General features: G+C 41.1%; 1 protein-coding gene across 1 annotated transcript; it reads right to left on the bottom strand.

The window, feature by feature from the left end:
- Positions 1-15,726: 15,726 nt before the first annotated feature.
- On the bottom strand, positions 15,727-17,567 carry adra2db (adrenergic, alpha-2D-, receptor b). Its single transcript, XM_034690400.1, has one exon. It carries the CDS (start codon positions 17,220-17,222, stop codon positions 15,945-15,947), a length of 1,278 nt encoding a protein of 425 aa, XP_034546291.1. The 5' UTR covers positions 17,223-17,567; the 3' UTR covers positions 15,727-15,944.
- Positions 17,568-18,207: the final 640 nt, after the last annotated feature.

The following is an 18,207-nucleotide window of genomic DNA, read 5'->3' as shown; positions in this document are numbered from 1 at the left end:
GGAGGAGCACGCACAGGTGCTAAAATTGTTAGCATTTGCTTAATTCTTTTTGAATGTCCTAACAAGTCATTAGAGTAGAATGCACAATTTCAAGACCATGGAAATGAAGCTACAAATTGAGTGCAGGCATACTCATGCCGGTGCTTCTGTGTTTGTGCCTCTGTGGAAAAGGCCTGTTTAGCAAACAACTGAAATTAACTGTATGTCATATACAAAAGGCTAATAAGACAGCAGGGTGAAGTTTGCAGACAGGTGATTAGCAGGAGCAGGAAAACTTGCTGATGACATCTAGTGTGCAGGTGAAGTATGTTCTAAAAATGTCAACAGTCAGCGAGAACACATAAATCACACGCAGTGTCCCAATTTCTAGACTGGTTACTGACCCACAAGGCCTGTCCCATTTTAATACCCAGAACTGCGGCTTTATTTTTACTTATAATTGGGAGCATACAGAATGCAGTGCTATCTTGTAACCTGCTGTGTCATCTGTCAACACATACTGTACAGACATATCACATGTCTGTGGCTTATAAAATAGGTTTTTATATTTAGCTTTTTTCCTTAAAGAAATGCAAAACAATAGCAGACATGAGAATGCCTCGACTGGAGATTTAAACCTGTCCCGAATAAACTTTAATTTAGCTGCTGAACATTATGTAGATTTGTTTTGTCATAAGAAACGTTTACCTTTTTTGGTTTGCAGTGCTTTTCAAATAACAAGCTTTAATAAAATGGTAATGCGTAATTATGGACCTTTCAGTTGTTTTCATGCCAGATCTATTTGGTTTCATTAAATCATTCATGCTGATGAGGCTCAATAATCAGTCCCTCCAGGAAGTTGCGATTTCGCGATCGCAACTATCAACGCAAATTCAACCAATCAGTGCGATTTTTTCGCGGCCTTGCAATTTTATACAATCACCGCAACTTTGACCAATTACCTTAACCTCAGCCCCTGTACGTCATCGGTTTTGTCATCAATTTTACTTCCTAGGAACATAAACATAAGTCCTCACTTGATCGGCACTTTTCAACAGCAAAACAGACAGAGAGAACGGGTGAAAAGAGTGGACAGCAGGCAGGACATGTGACCATGACAACGTTGTTATTTATAGATTGAGGGGCACAGTCATAGCTTGGTCACCTACCTGCAGCAGGTGTGCTTTATGAACCAGCTCTCCCCGCCTCCATGCATCTGTCTCATCTTCATTGATGATTTTTACCCCCCGGTGTGCGTTAGTGACAAAGACACAACCGGGGGACGTCTGTTTACTATTTGAGGTTTGACGGTGTTGCCGCTCTCACCGTAAAAATCTCGGCGTCTACAGCTTGATTTAATCCAGTTTGGTGAAACATCAGACACATTTAGTAAGTTTTGATAAACTCCTAGTCATCAAAGATGCAGATTCACTTCTGAGTGCGTGAACTGCCTGTCAAGTGCCTCTGTCACTGCGAGGTGCATTCAGGGACCGTCGTAAATGTGCAATACAGCCCTTTCATGGCATTTTTCTGTGAATCAAGAGAATCAAAATACAGTCAGTGGCCACATCAAGAATGTTTTCCAAAAACAACTGTAATTTAGCATATTTACTTGCCCCTGAGATGTTATTGGGGGAAAAAAGCAAAAAAAAAATCGCAACTTTCACTGCAATTTTTTCAAAAACAAGCAACAATCACAAAAAAATCCCGCGAAATCCTGGAGGGACTGAATAATCAATTAATCATACCGCCTTTGTTGTGACAGACTGGATGTGCTTCTCAGTGCTGAAAGACTGAGGTCTTAGTTTAGACTGAGTAGTGACAAACAGAACTTTTAAGTATTCAACCTTCAAATATACTTTTAGAAAAATGACTAAACAAAGCAGCATTTTTCAAAGCTTATGTGGGTGAGTCAGTCTTAATTGAAAAAGATGTCATGCAGAACGTTTTAAAACTGAGGTCAGTGATGAAAACAGCTGAGGTGTGGCTTTGTGTGAAATTAATGCTTTCTTTGCCTTATAAAACTCTTTGCATGCAGTGCCTGGTAAAGTAGGCACTATAATTGTTCAATGCAAAAATACCCATTGTGCTACAGCCCCACTCGCTGCTTGCAACTCAAATCAAACTCCAAAAAGAGATAACAGGAACGTATTAAACTTTTTTCCACAGCGTCTTTGTCAAGCAACACCTGAAATACCTTTTCTACATACTTCTGTGCTCTTCTTGAAGTCATTAAATGAGCTGCTATTCACCAGGGAATTACCCCTTAATACTATAAATCTATCAGATAATATTTAGTGGGTCAAGTGAAGCATAGAATGACTCAGCTGAAGATGAATTTCCTCTCAAAAAGCAGTCTGAGTGCATGGTGATTCGTCTTCTAATCTGCAGCTTGATAAATGTGCAGTCTGGGACAGAGCTGAATTTCTGTTGATGGCTGCTTATTTGGTATGAAAGTATTGCTTTTATTAATTCTAAACTGTATTAACTTGCTATGGTCGAGGGCTTTTGACAAAAACTTTGTAAAGTGGGTATGGAAAGTATTCATACCCATTCACTTTTTCTACATTTTGTTATGTTACAGCCTTAATCCAAAATGGATTAAAAAGTTCCTCAACATTCTCCACACAATACCCCATAATGACAAAGTGAAAAATATTTTGTAGAATTTTTTGCAAATTAATTAAAAATAAAACATTCAAATATTGCATGCGCATAAGTATTCAGAACCTTTGCTTTGAAACTCAAAATAGAGCTCAGATGCATCCTGTTTCCTCTGACCAGCCTTCAAATGTTTCTACAACTTAATTAGAGTGTGGTAAATTCAATTGATTGTACATGATTTAGAAAGACACACCTGTCTATATAAGATCCTACAGTTGACAGTGCATGTCAGAGCACAAACCAGCCATGAAGTCAGATAAATTGTCTGTACCTCCGACACAGGATTGTATGGAGGCACAGATCTGGGGAAGGGTACAGAAAAAATTCTGCTGCATTGAAGGTCCCAAAGAGCACAGTGGTCTCCAGCATACATAATGAAAGAAGTTGGAACCACCAGGACTCTCCCTAGAGGTGGCCGCCTGGCCAAAATAAGCGATTGGGTCTTGGTCAGGGAGGTGACCAAGAGCCTAACGGTCACTCTGACAGAGCTCCAGTGTACCTCTGTGGAGATGGGAGAACATTTCAGAAGGACAACCATCTCTGCAGCACTCCACAGATCAGGTCTTTATGGTAGAGTGGCCTGTCGGGAGTCACTCCTTGGCACAAAGTTTGCCAATAGGCATCTAAAGGACTCTCAGACCATGAGAAACAACATTCTCTGGTCTGATGAAACCAAGATTGAACTCTTTGGCCTGAATATCTGGAGGAAACCAGGCACCGCTCATCATACATCCCATCTATGCTGTAGGGATGTTTTTCAGTGGCAGGAACTGGGAGACTAGTCAGGGTTGAGGGAAGGATGAACACAGCAAAGTACAGAGAGATTCTTGATGAAAACCTGCTCCAGAGCGCTCTGGACCTCAAACTTGGGTGATGGTTAACATTCCAACAGGACAACGATCCTCAGCACACAGCCAAGATAACAAACGAGTGGCTTCAGGACAAGTCTCTGAATGTCCTCAAGTGGTCCAGCCAGAACCCGGACTTGAACCTGATTGAACATCTCTGGAAAGACCTGAAAATAGCTGTGCACTGAGGTCCCCATCCAACCTCATCGAGCTTGAGAGGATGTGCAAAGAAGAATGGGAGAAACTCCTCAAATCCAGGTGTGCCAAGCTTGTAGCATCACCTTTGCTGGCTAAAACTGAACACTTCTTTAATGCTAGTCTTATAAATGTGATTCTAGGGAATATTATTGATCAGGTGCAGCTTAAAGCAGGGTACACACTGCAAGATAATTTGGCCAAATCTGGGCCTGATTTCCCCCTTTGGACAAAAGACAGCAAAGTCCTGAAATTTTGCTGATTCTATGGATTATCTTGAAAGATTTATTTTGTGGTTTGAGGTGTGTTTGATGTGATTTCACTTTCCCCTGATCTGCTCAGAACAAGATCAAGGCTGTACTGATTTAAAATCTCAGAAATCAAGAGCAGCTTATTGGTTTATGGCAGCAACACAAGTGTTCATTCAACAAATCTTGTAAAACATCATTTACAAGGGGAGGGTTGAACAACATTTAGTTTTCCATTTTTTGAGTCAGGACTCAGGTTGTTGGTAAAGGGAATCTGTTAGTGTGTAGTGTGTTGGCCCTACTGTTGCACTGGGCCTCTCACATTTGGCCTCTCACTGGGCCTAGCTTACGAGGTAGCCTATGACGCCAAAGGCTCAGTCCAGCAGAAAGTTCCTGAAATGTAAATCTGACAAAATGAATAAGTGCAAACACAATTCTTAGAATGAGCAGAGATGGAGGTGAAAAGACACAGTAGAAAGCAATCACAGCTCTTGACAATAAACATCCGTTGGTTTAGATCAGTGCAAGTTTTTCTCTCTGCAAGCCATGAATTCATTTCCTCAGATTGTCATCACTTCATGTTTCATAACTCCTGTATTCCCCTCCTTTTTCTTTTTTATTCCTCAGTGGAGTTGAGACAATCTGCATTACTTATGGGGAGCCTTCGCTCAAACAGCTGTTTTTTCCTTGGCAGTCGCCTTCAATCAGCCCCTCTTTTTGATTGATTTCTTCCTGTTGTCCTTGGGACTGCCCGATATCATTACAGCTAGAGTTTGAAAATGCAGCTCTTCTGGTGCTCGGGATCACTGACCGCGAGGCAGAGCTGTGGGGTCTGAAATAGTCTGGTGTCTGGGGATGAGATAAAACAAGCATCAGGACGGAAAACAAAATAAGTTTCTTGTTGATTGTGGGCAGGTTGGAGGCCTGTGAGAACTTCACAACCATCTCAGAATGGTGATGATGGTGTATGGGTATCTTGAGTGACCTCTAACCTCTCACAGAGTGGTGGGTGAGAGTGGCACATGTTTAATTGTTCCATGATCTTGCATATGAACTGATGATTATAACAGTACATACCTCCTGTGTAAGACTTGTCTGTTCACTCACAGGAGGATAATTGAGCGGATGAATCAGAAGCAGCTAAATGTCTACTGGGTGATTGTCTTGTGATGAACGTGTTGAGCTTCATTATGCTGCATTCAGACTGAGGTCAGGGCCGGGGGAGACCCTTCCCACATCATCCTCCCCTTCCTGTCCTGACAGCTGGCTGTTAGCCAGCCTCCAGAAAAGTTCTAATTTGTCATTTCACAGACTTCAACTACAACTTGAAATTTATGTTAAAGAAAAAAAGTTTTGAAAGCAGATGGGAAAGGACTCAGACCCATCCATACAACTATTCTTGAAGGATATCATATTAGAAATGAATGCGCTTTCGAACCAAGCTCGGAAGAACATAAAAGACAAAGGCATCAACAACCACAGCAGATGAAACGCATAAACGAAAGTCAATGATAAATACATCATGACAATTACAGCCTCACAAAGCTACCTATGAAGGAAATAAAAACAAGCACCAAGGTCAATAAAGTGCAGAGATCCCAAGTTCAGACTGTGCTATCTGAAGTTGTTAAGCAGCTGCGTGGGACAAAGCATGTGATGCTTCTGTATTTTATATTTGGCACTGACTGTACCACTGCCAAATACAAAATTATTCATGTTTAACTTGCAGCCATTGATTTTATTCTTGTTGGGGAGCTCTTTGTGTGCAGCTCATCAAGCTGTGAATACAGTCTTAGCTTTAATCCCCTCAACCTGTTTTTTTTTTCTATTGAAGATGGAAAACTGCAACATTAAGGGCAATTTTTTCAGTTCCGCAAAAAAGTTTTGTGAACTTGATGTACTTTTTTTATTAACAAATAAATGATGGGTCAGGTATTTGTCAAATAAGTCATGACACAGCTAATGTTGAACTCATAGGACTGATCAGCTGGAAGGGGTTCTGATCCACACTCCAGTCTCAGTGGTGGTGATGCAAAATGCATCAATTTATATTTTTCTCTGACTGCATAGCATAAACAAAACCAAACGTTCTATATTTCTCTCACATGGATGAGGTAGGATGGCAAGAGACTTGATGTGTTCTTTGTTTGCATCATACAGTGTATAAATAATGGACGTAGCATCCGTTACATCACCCATCTGTTCCTGTACACTGCCGCCAATAGATGGCGGCAGCCATATTGGAAATGCGGAACTCGATGAGGCTTAGTGTGATGTAAAGAGGCAGAGTTTGAGCCTCCTAGCCAACAGCTATGTGTTCCCATCCGGGAGTCCAGTCAGTCATGTCCTTATTTGGGCAAAAACTTGTAATCTTAATATCTTCTGAACCGTCGCGTTGGAAAAATATAGAAAATATTAACCCCCCGTACAGTGTGTGCCGATAGAGAAATTAGCTAAGTAGAGCCAAGCCGTTTTTTGAACCAGGCTGTGAACATGTTTATTAATGCTGCAAAGATCATCTTTTTTGAATTGGTGTCTATGTGACTTCTGGTGTTTCTGCAGCCAGCCTCAAGCGGATTCTAGATGAACTGCAGTTTATAACACTTCCGCATGGGGTTCATAGTTTGAGACCAGAGGTTGCTGCTTGGTTTGCAACCACTTCTCGTACTCTGTTAACAGTTTAGCTTATACTGCCAACTTTTGAAGACAAACTGGCCTCCACCACCAAGATTGCTGAAAGCAAATGTCAAGTAACTGGATAATAAGCTAAATGGATTTAGCAGTAGAAGGTATTTTCAATAGGATACTAAGCACTGTAAGATTACAATTTGTTAGGGACAGAGCAGTTCAACCCTTCAGTCCTGGATTTCATATCTGTTCCAGAGGGACTCTTCATTCTCTCCAGTCCAGGACCGGCCAAAAAAAGTGAGGAAGAGCTTGGAGATCCTAAGGGAGTCTGTTTCATGGTAAACACAGAGGGAAAAGCAGCATTGCTGCGATGATGTCTGTATCTCTTAAAGATAAAGTCAATGCATTGCATGCATACTTTCAAAAGTTTATAGTGACAGAGTATTGCAGATGTCATAACTGTCTTGTGCAATAGTCTGCAACTTCTACAGGTACACTCTTAAAAGACAACCTTACCCTCAGGCAGACTCAGAACAATCCGCACACGGACAAACAGATTTAAGAACAGCTTCTTCCCACAAGCGGTGGACATACTACAGAACGCGTGACCCAGCCCTACACCCAAAAAACTGTTTTTATTGACTCTAGCCACCTTGCTGACAGCGCACTGCACATAACTGTCAGTTACCTACTTACTTAAAGCGACGAATGCACATATCTATATTTATATTTTTATATAGGTAAATATTTATTTGCAGTACCTTTTTAAATTGCATTTATTGATTGATAGATTGAAAACTGCTGTATGGTAATGCTGCCAAACAAAGTTTCGTTGTATCTCTTTGCGATTAAAATAAAGTGCCTATCCTATCCTATCCTAAAAGCTGCATGACCTCTAGTGTTATGAGTAACACATTACTATGTAAAAAAAAATGCTGTAACTCCATTACTATTTATGGAAACTAGCTTGATTTCGAATCAGGGCTAGCTGCACAAGCCAGAAAGGACTTAACAGAGTTGATTTGTTGTTAAGAAATGTTACCAATATCAGCTGCTGAGTCTGCTGCTTTCAGAGATCTAGTTTTTAAAATACTGGTGAGATGAAAGGCAGGGTATATTAATGAGAGTATCGAAGCAAAAAGAAATAACACTAAAGTTACTAAGTTTCATTTTAATAATGCAGTAACTTAGTGAGTAATTCAGTTACTTTTTGAAAGTAGTTAACAGTTATTGTAACTAATTACTAATTCCCAGTAGGCCAACACTGATCACCTCCCAGAATGACGATTGCAGACCTCAAAGTTTGCTCTGGAGAGAATGGTGAAAACAACCCACCCATCACTTAAATGGACCCACCACCCATGAATGATCTCTTCAGCCGGCAATAAGAAGAAGGCCAGCAGAATTATCAAGAACCCCTCTTACCCCAGCTACAGACTGCTCTGCCTGCTGCTGCCTAGCAGATGGTGCTGCAGTATCTGGTCCTGCATCACCAGGCTCAGGGACAGCTTCCTCCCCTGGGCCATGAGGCTGACTGGCTCTTGAACTCTCAAACTCATTACTTTCATACTTTACGCACACCTTAGAGTCACTTTCACTTTGTCGTGGAGTTTCATGGAGACTTCCTGTTTAGCATTTGTAACTCTAACCTGAACATCCCGACCTACCTGCTTGTTACCTGGTCTGTCTGGCTGCCTCCCTGGCGAGTATACCTCCCTTTATTCATCTGCATTCGAGTCCTCCCTCTGCTGCCTCCATTACCACCCTTGACAGAGATAGACAGAAAATGAAGAGGTACACTGTCAGCGACTGCTAAACACTAATTTCTGCACAGATGACAACAAGAACCTGCTCTGTCCTTTTCCCAGTTGTGCATTTTCAAAGAGCCAAGACATTAAATCTTATTATATTGCTCTAAATAGCCCGACTGAGTTGTGAAGACTTTTATGACTACATAATATTGGTCCATGAATGCCAGAGTTTCATATTGAGCTGTTGATGACTCACTTTCAAAGATGTAATCTACTCTATCCATGAAGTGCATGAAGGAGGCTTTGTCACCTCTCATATCCAGGTCCTTTTGGGTGTGAATTCTTGGACTGAATCCTGAAGTTTCATGATGAGTGCAACACCCTGATCTGCATGATTAAAACATCTCACGTTGTGTTGTGGTACTGTCACTGCCTCTGTCCTACCATTGGGAACACTCCATCACTTGGAGGCCCAAGGCAAAGACAAGCGTGGGGATCCTTTAATTACACCCACAGCGTTTACACCCACTCTTCCTACTCATTAAAACTGGAGCAACACAGATAGCATAAGGGTTTGATGAGAAGTCTAAAGATTATCCCTCCAAGATAGAGCAGGGAGATCCCTTGGTAGTTAGCCTTGTAAATACATTTTTTCTTAATATTAGTAGGCATGGCTGCATACCTATGAATACTAAATGATTTGAATCAACAGGTTTGTTATTTTTAAAGAGGTTACATTATTTCATCCTGTATAGTATATCTGAAATAAGTAATGATATTTGTCTGCCTCCGGACTGACCTACCTTTGCACCACGATACGAACTCTCCATTTCCTGTTTTTCCAATATAATATAAAATATAACATCAAAGGTCACATGTGTCCTCTTAATGGTGTAGCTACTGAGCCATAATGTGTAAAATGGACCAACATATGGCAGAGTGCAGGATGTTTGAGAACAGTACAAATTATCAGAGGAATAAACAACAAAAATGGGACAGAGATGTACTCTGGTCTAGCCGTGAAATGTAGCATCCGTGTAATGTGTCTGAATATAGATATACTGGTAAACACCAGAGTGAACCAAGAATAACTGTCCATTAGAGCTGGTGGGGAAAATACAGTGCACAGGAGCAGATTTAATCTGAGAAAGTTTGCTGAGGAAGCATGCTCACTCTTTGAAAGATTTTGTCAGGGCGAACACATTCCTAACAAAGACTTATACAGATAAACAAAAACATATGCACAGAGAAAGAAGTAAACACTCCCTTAATGTTCAGTTCTGTAAAAAGTGAAACTACAAATATCACATATATATATATATATATATAGAGAGAGAGAGAGAGAGAGAGAGAGAGAGAGAGAGAGAGAGAGAGAGAGAGAGAGAGAGAGGAGAGAGAGAGAGAGAGAGAGAGGGGAAAGAAATTGAAGGAAAACTCTTTTTATAAACATCATTTTTTCATAAATGCAGAACAGTTAACAGTAAGGAATGAAAATAATCAATCACTGCACAGAGACAAAGACTCATTGTTTACTCAAATCCTTCCTCCTGAATAACTAGCTTACTTTCATCACTTTTATGTTCCTATTCTAGGATTGGGCACAACACAGCAGATTACAGAATAAAAAGAACATTTGTTTCTATAATAGGTATCTAACCTGCACTGATAAAAACTAAGGGTTTTTCAAACACACTGCAATCATTAGTCACTCCCCAGAGTTGTTTCAGTTACAGGAAGAGTCACAATGCACTTTTACATTGTTTTCTCTTAAACAGGAGGAATTGGTCATTGAAGTTGATAGCTTTTAATGATTCAGCTGGTGATATAATGGATTAATGTTTGGCAACCCCCCCACCCCCCCACCTAAATGTCTTAAGCCTGCACTGCTTTAGTCAATCTTTGGAAACTCTTAAATCCACCAGCCTAACTACTTGCACAAATAGAAGGTATTAGTCATAGGAAGCTGCCCCAGAATACAAATGTTTACTTAAAAAAAAAAAGCAGTTTTTTTGAAACACTTGGCAGCTGTTAGTGGCCAATCTCATTCAAACAGAGGTAATTTGTGTTTTTATTTTTTGAGTATTTACTGCAGCAGGATGGTCCTTGTGCAACATAAACTAGAGTGTCATGTTCATTACAATGAGGCCATCTATCACCCAGTGAAACAGTGTGACTCATTGATTTCTTAGAATTGTTTGTGGATAATAATAGAGGTGCATCTGTTGTAGGGCTTTGCATACATGAAAAATACTCAGAACTAGAGAACTGAGACTATACATCACCTTGCTCTTCTTTTAAGTTGCACGTTTTGGGGGCTATTATTGATAACCCATCTCATTGCAACTTCTGCAGCATAGCGTCCACTTGCTTGGTCTACATGATGTGTGGAGAATGCACTTCTGCCTTTGTTTGATTATAGAGACACAAACAAAGAGGCTGGCGCTCTGACATCTGCAGGTTTCTGATTTAGTTTGACATTCACAGTCATATGCCGGCTGTTTGTGGTCAAGATGGCAATAATTTAGGATGGCTTGGAGACAGTAAGCTGAAGTGACACCCACTGATTTACACCAATGACAAACTGGCTCTTCCTTTCCACATACACAGCTTCCCGGGATTGACATGCGTTTTGGCCTTGCTCATCATACCCTTATCTTGTTAGAGACAATTGAAAAAAGCAATTACCAGCAGCTGCCACATTGTGTCTGACAAACAAGGTAATGTAGCAGAGGACAACAGGCAAATGCTCTCGTTGTCATTCTCTCTCAGAGGCCTTTTGTTTTACTGCGCTGCACTCGTTTTGAAGTATTTCTCCACCGGTGTTTATTGTGACTACAGATAGCTTTGCCTACACTGCTGACCTTAAACAAAACTGGCAACCTGCTCTGACCCTCAGCTCTTCCATTTCTTTAAACAGATCATGAATGAAGCTTTCCTTCAGCATCCTTCAGTAGGAAATGTTTTGCCTCCATCCAGTTGGAGTTGGTCTGTTGCTCTCATTAAGCTTTCAAAAGAGGATTTGGGAGGATGAGGGTCGCGGCAGCTTTGCTGCTCTTCCTGAACCCATCTTCAAACTTAGTTGACAGTTATAAATAAGACACTTGCAGGCTGAGAGAGCAGACTTAAGAGGTCTGTGAATAGACAGAGAACAAACAACGCTAATTCTATCCTTAAAAATGCTATTTGGCATTTATCTCCTTTTTTTCTCATGAATAGTGAGGGAATTATGAGGGATCTTATTTGAGTCTTGTTTGGGAGTCACAATAATTTCACTTCTATCTATCTATCTATCTATCTATCTATCTATCTATCTATCTATCTATCTATCTATCTATCTATCTATCTATCTATCTATCTATCTATCTATCTATCTATCTATATGTTTCCATCAATTGGTCTATCCATCCATTCATTAATCATCCATCTGACTTCCTCATCCATTTGGACCAAACTGCCAGCTAAGGTCCATCACTACTGTCTTCACTTTAAAAAAAAACCTCAAAACATAATATTTATTTTCTCAAGCGTATGAATGATATAATGATGACTGTTGTGACTGGCTGCATGTGCAGCCACACTTTGTTTGATTGCTGTGTCTGATGTATGTTGGGTGTATCTATTGTTTTTATTTATTCTGTTTATTTAAAAATAAATTGTTTTCATGTTTTTAATTCTCAATGTAAGCACATGAGCTTATGTGTAATGAAATGTGCGTTAAAATTTGCTAGTCAGTCATTTGTCTCTTTCATTCATCCATCCTGCTGATCCATCCATCCTTCTAACCCATTCATCCAACCATCCATCTTTCTCATCCATCTATCCATCCGTCTTTCTCTTCCATCTATCCATCAATCTTTCTCATCCATCCATCCTCCTAATCCATCCATCTTTCTCAGCCATCCCTTCACCCATCCATCCATCCCTCCACCCATCCATCCATCTGTCCATCCCTCTATCCATCCGTACGTACGTACATATATCCATCCATCCATCCATCCATCCATCCATCCATCCATCCATCCATCCATCCATCCATCCATCCATCCATCCATCCATTAATCCAAACATCCATCATTCCACCCACCCATCCACCCACCCATCCAACCATCCATCCAACCATCCATCCAACCATCCATCCATCCATCCATCCAACTATCCATCCATCCATCCATCCATCCATCCATCCAACTATCCATCCATCCATCCATCCATCCATCCATCCATCCATCCATCCATCCATCCATCCATCTTTCTCATCCATCCATCCTTCTAATCCATTCATCCAACCATCCATCTTTCTCATCCATCTATCCATCCGTCTTTCTCATCTATCCATCCTACTAATCCATCCATCCTGCTAATCCATCCATCTGTCTGTCCATCCCTCTATCCATCTGTCTGTATGTCCATCCATCCATCCATCCATCCATCCATCCATCCATCCATCCATCCATCTTCCAAATTCATTCATCCATCCATCCATCCATCTTTCTCAGTCATCCCTCTACTCATCCATCCAGAAGAAGAAGAAGAAGAAGAAGAAGAAGAAGAGAGTGATCACTGTGCCCAAAATTATTTATATTGATATACCTTTTTGATGGTAAAAATGTCACTGGGGCTTTTTGTCCTCAGAGACCACAATCACTTCAAGGACAGCAAGAGTGACAGGAAGGAGCCTTTCAATCTCATTTCTACACACTGTACCTTTAAATCTCAACAAACTCAGGTATTAAACATTGAATGGGGTTAAGCAACATATAATACACACTTGTGTGGGTACAAGCTGATGTCCTCAGATGTCTTGTTTTATCAAACATTTTTTTTTAAGTTAAAGATATCCAGTTTTGGGCGACTACTATGTGTAACAATGAATTGCAGCATTTTCTTGTATATTAGAAGCTGTGGCATACACTATTTTAATTTCAAGGTGTGCATAAGGATTCTTTTTTAGGTTTAAAGAAAGCCAATGAAGAATTGTTCACAGTGAGGTCTGTGGATTTAAACGACTAAGGTGAGGATTGTTTAAAAATTATAATTGTTAAAAAGTTTATTCACTTCTCATTTTCTCTGATGTGATAGAAATATACAACCTCAGCTTCACTTAGAGAGAGTTCTCTTTACCTGAAGAGCAGAAAATAAAAAACACTACTGGAGCTAAGAAATAATTTATGGTGAACTGGCCCTTTAATATTTTGTATCAGAAATTACAAGTTCTCAGGATAGCTGTCATATATAATACTTGAAAAAAATAAAATGCTGTTGTTCCATTAAAAAGCTCATTACAGTTTAGAAGTCTTTCTGCCCGGAGAAAGAAAAGATGTCACACAGCTGAAGTGTGTGGCAGAAAACATTACAGCTAACTAAAAGCACTGTGCTCCACTGTGGCTGCATGTGGAGCAGTTGATTAAAAAGATAATTGAATTGGGAAGCAAGATTTAACAAGGGACTGGCCTTTCTTGTTGGATAGTCATCAGTATACTATAGGGAAGTAAATTACAGAAGTGTTTATGTAAATATTTTCTCATCTGACAATGCAACAAGTATGAAGAGTGATGGCTGTGCTCTCTGGAGAAATTAAGTTACATGTAACACAGCAACATCCCATTACGTTACACATACCCCAATTAACATCACTTCCACCCCGGTAAGTCTTAGAGATGAAGACGAGGATGCAAAGCTAATTTTACTGCCTCTTCTAAATGCGTCTTGGCCCAGACATTCCATTTGTTTCAAGAGTCTGAGAATCTCTTTGAGGTGAAGTTTCTATCTTTCTCTACACCAACCCTATTTCTGTCAAATTGTATTTATGAATAAAATGAGGCCGCACTCCAAGAGAGAAAGAAAGGAAGCATGCAAGTATCTTCATTACTGTGTCCCATGATGATATTTCAACAACGCTCTCATCAATAAGGGACAAAAAAAACATTTCATTAAACTTTTTTGGAATCCTTTTTAAGCATGACACCCATCAGACAGGATGATTATCTTTGGCGAGGCGCCAGTAAGCCGTAGGAGTGCTTTGAAGACATTCCTAGGAGGATATAAATAGTGCACCCCCCATGCAGACAATAAGCTGATATGGAGCTGGTCAGCCATCTTCTCTCTAACCCCAGTTTTCCCAGAGAAGCATGGGGCTTCACATGCAAGCTTCATCATATATTCGACATTTCACATACAGTTTTTATCCCAGAAGCATCATGAACTGACCGCAGTCTGAGGCTGTTATGGAAAAAGTGCAGTTCACGTACAGTATATCTCTTAAATCTACATTTCCTTCCCACATGTATGTATATGTCTAAAATTAGATCAAAGATTAAACCATAAGACCTTGAGAATTATCTCAGATTGTGTTTTATAAAGCAGAGGATTACTGCCCGAAGCTTGGCTACTATATTTAAAGATCTTTCAATGAATCATGGAGATTTGAAGCTGGATGTAAGTTCAGCTCCACCAGTGATAACTGTGTCCAGAGATTTTATTTTTAAGACCGAGGAGGCCGGACTATTTTATTTTTGTGTCACATGTGAGCATCTTTCTCTCGCATGCTCAGGGTTTTTACAGTGAGTCAAATCTACTGGACTTTTCTGACTTTGCCAGCAACATTTTATTTGTATTTGAAAGAAAATGAGATTTAAAAATAAATATCAAATTCTTTTCAACAAAGTGAGGGTTATTTTTCCAGGATGGTGTAACCCCAAAATGATCCCTGTCCCATGACTCTGAAACCAGGTTATGCAGCAGAATTGTAATCTCAAAAGATTTAAATATTTACTGAGGTGTTGAAATGAAATACACAGATTTATCCAGCAGATTTAGCACATGCTGCCCTCAGCTCAGTCATTGTTCTGCCGTGAGCTGGTGTGATGTTTTTGGTCAGGCTGAGAGATTAGACTCTTATGTAAGTTTGGGGGTTTGGAGATAAGGAGCTGAGAGCTCCACTGCAGCATACAAAAAGATAAATCTGAATTAGTAGTAATAATGTCAAATATTTAAGCTATGCAGCATTCTGCACATGATGATAAACCTTCTTTAAATCATTCCAAGAATTAATTTGATGTGTCTTCCATGACGCACACTCACAGGCAACACCTGCTTCCTTATTCCTCTGCTCACGTCTTATACATGGAGCAGATCAATCTCCTTTATATCCCAACACAAAACACCCACTTTGAAGCAGCCTCCACCGCAGGAATCCAGCTACATTCAATTTTCTCTGAAGGAGCTTTTCCCTCCTTCTTGCTGCAGAATAAAAGATTGATACAATCCAAGGATTTCTTGTTCAAAGGGGCAGGTCTGCAGGATGTATTATACACTGACCTATATATTAAATTCAAGCTTCTTTAATGGATTTAATAATTTTATACCTTACCGTGTCTGCAACACTAAAGCAGTACAAATATTTGTCACTTTTTTTGCTCAACTTTACATTTTATTCATAGACTCTTGATGTATTTGTGCACAACACTGGAGTTTTTTAAGTTTGACAGTTGATACATAAAAAACATTTTTTAGGGAAAACAGTGAGCTGAGTTAAGAGTTCTAATATTTTCATTTCTTCCTTCTCGGCACTCCTGGGAAAATGAGGCCAAACGGAATATTTATCCAAGGAACCCCTGTCCCCCTGTCTGTGTTCATGTGCGTTTTGAAGTCCTGCAAATGATTTTCTTAAAGGCTTTCCTGAAGTCCCTGTTGAAAATAGTGTATATAATCGGGTTCACAGAGCTGTTACAGTAACCTATCCAAAAGAAGAGGTTAAAAAGTGCGCCAGGGATGAAGCAACTGTCTCTGCAGATAGCATGCAGGCTGTAAGTGAAGAAAAAGGGGAACCAGCAGAGTACAAACACCCCCATCACCACTGCTAGCACGAAGGTGAAACGTTTTTCCCGCATCTGGGCCACTTTAGTTTTGTTGGCGGCGGCCAGCTGTTGCCTCCGCACCTGGTTCTTCTGCTGCTCGGGGTAAAGCTGTAACGCCCGGGCAGAAGCCCAAGAGAGGCGGCAGTTCTGAGGAGGACAGCAGTCCGACCCCTCCACCTTTCTCCTCTTTGTGAAGCGATTATTGCGGGGTTTGGTATCCGACGCACAGCAGCTCTCCTCCAGGTCAATGTCATCCAGCTCCCCTTGCTTAGGTTGGTTGCTGCCGGAGCTCTGGCTGCTTGGGCTCTCCATTTCGAACCGGTCCTGTTTCCGGACAAAACAAGTCTCTGACTGGGACGGCTGCCTCTCCAGTCCGTTTTTAGCCACGAACACAGTGGACGAGCGCTGCTTGGCCACCTTATATATTTTACAGTAAACCAAAATCATAATGAGACCCGGAGCAAAGAATGACACCAGGCAGGAGGAGAGAATGTACCAGGTCTCATCGTTCAGCAGGCACTCCCGCTCGTCATGTTTGGTCATAAGAAGAGGGGGGAAGGAGATGACAGCAGAAATTATCCACACTATTGCGATCATGGACTTGATGCGCTTTGGTGTACGCTTCAGGTTGTAGCTGACCGCCTTCGTCACTGACCAGTAACGGTCCAGGCTGATGGCGCACAGGTGCACGATAGATGAGGTGCAGAACAAGACATCCAAAGCCAGGTAAAACGCGCACCAAGTACTCCCAAAGTACCAGTGTCCCATCACTTCATTGGCAAGGGAGAAGGGGATGACCAGTGTGGCCACCAGGATGTCCGCCGATGCAAGAGAGACCAGGAAAAGGTTCTGGGGTGGACGGAGAGCCCGGCTGGTCAGCACCGCTACAATCACCAACACGTTACCCACTATTGTTACCAGAATGATCACAGAAACAACCACAATAATAAGCACTGTGGCTGTAACCGTGTGTGGCAAGGCAAACGGTGCGTCCGTGGTATTCTCATCGTTGGAGACGTTTTCCACCGACAGATTTAACAGGGTTAAATCCATTCCGGCGCCTGTTTGTCCTTTCGTATCATGTTGGTTGTGTCGCACCCTCTTCTTTTCTAAAACAGCTAAGACTGGGTGCTCTGAGCTGCTTTCCACTAACGCGTGGAGGCACGTCGTGCGTAACGCTCCTGATCAACACCACTGAAGTCAAGCTCACATAAGACACAGTACCTGTAGAAATGCATCTCCTTGAATAGAAAGGGAGTCATCATGAGAGGTACAAATCGTCCCGCCGGGCAAACGGAGTCTCATAAATGTCAAAACAAATATTACAATCCAGTGTTCCACGAGGAAAGCTTCCCCTCTGCTGTCACATCTCCGTGCGTAAAGCTGCTTTTGCGCTTTGAAAAGAGATTCTTGCGGGGGAATGCATGCCTACGGAAGTGAGGTGACATCACTCCGAGAGGACCATCCCAGCTTAAACTTATGAGAGAGAGAGAGAGAGAGAGAGAGAGAGAGAGAGAAACTTTGTTGTTTTCTTACTCTGAATTATTTACTTTTCTCAGCTTTACATGTCTTTGCAGGTGGGAATTAAATGCATATACAGGATTGAATTTGCAGAAATACAGAAATATCAACGTGACAGGACCAAGAGTCACATATAAGGAGGAGAAAAGGCACAGCAGGAGGTTTCTCTGAACTTTATGGGACACCAATTAGCAAGCCTCTTGTTCAAAGTGGAAAGGTTTTCAGGCGATGCTGATTGACAGATTAAATTTGAAGGGTTTGGTGTTACATTTTTTATGTCCACATCTCTGATGGAGCGCTGGATGTGCTTTTGTGCAGCCTCACTCTGTTCCATTATTCATGCACTGTTATCTGGAACTGTTGTGTGCTGGCACATGGAGGGGACAGTAATAATACCTGTTGCTGAGAAGAGGCTTGAATCACTTTGGAGGTCTAGTTATGTAACAAGTATGCAGCCAGAGGATATTTACAAGTTAGGAGGGATACAAAAGACACACACTCAGGCTCTCACATGCAC

Source organism: Notolabrus celidotus, chromosome 8 (genome assembly GCF_009762535.1).
Source record: "Notolabrus celidotus isolate fNotCel1 chromosome 8, fNotCel1.pri, whole genome shotgun sequence".
Classification (NCBI taxonomy): domain Eukaryota; kingdom Metazoa; phylum Chordata; class Actinopteri; order Labriformes; family Labridae; genus Notolabrus; species Notolabrus celidotus.
The sequence above is the reverse complement of the archived record's forward strand: the minus strand, read 5'-3'. Positions and strand labels throughout refer to the sequence as shown.

Bases quoted from the DNA above. Each gene is read 5' to 3' on its own strand.
- adra2db (XM_034690400.1), bottom strand. From the start codon at position 17,222: ATGGATTTAACCCTGTTAAATCTGTCGGTGGAAAACGTCTCCAACGAT.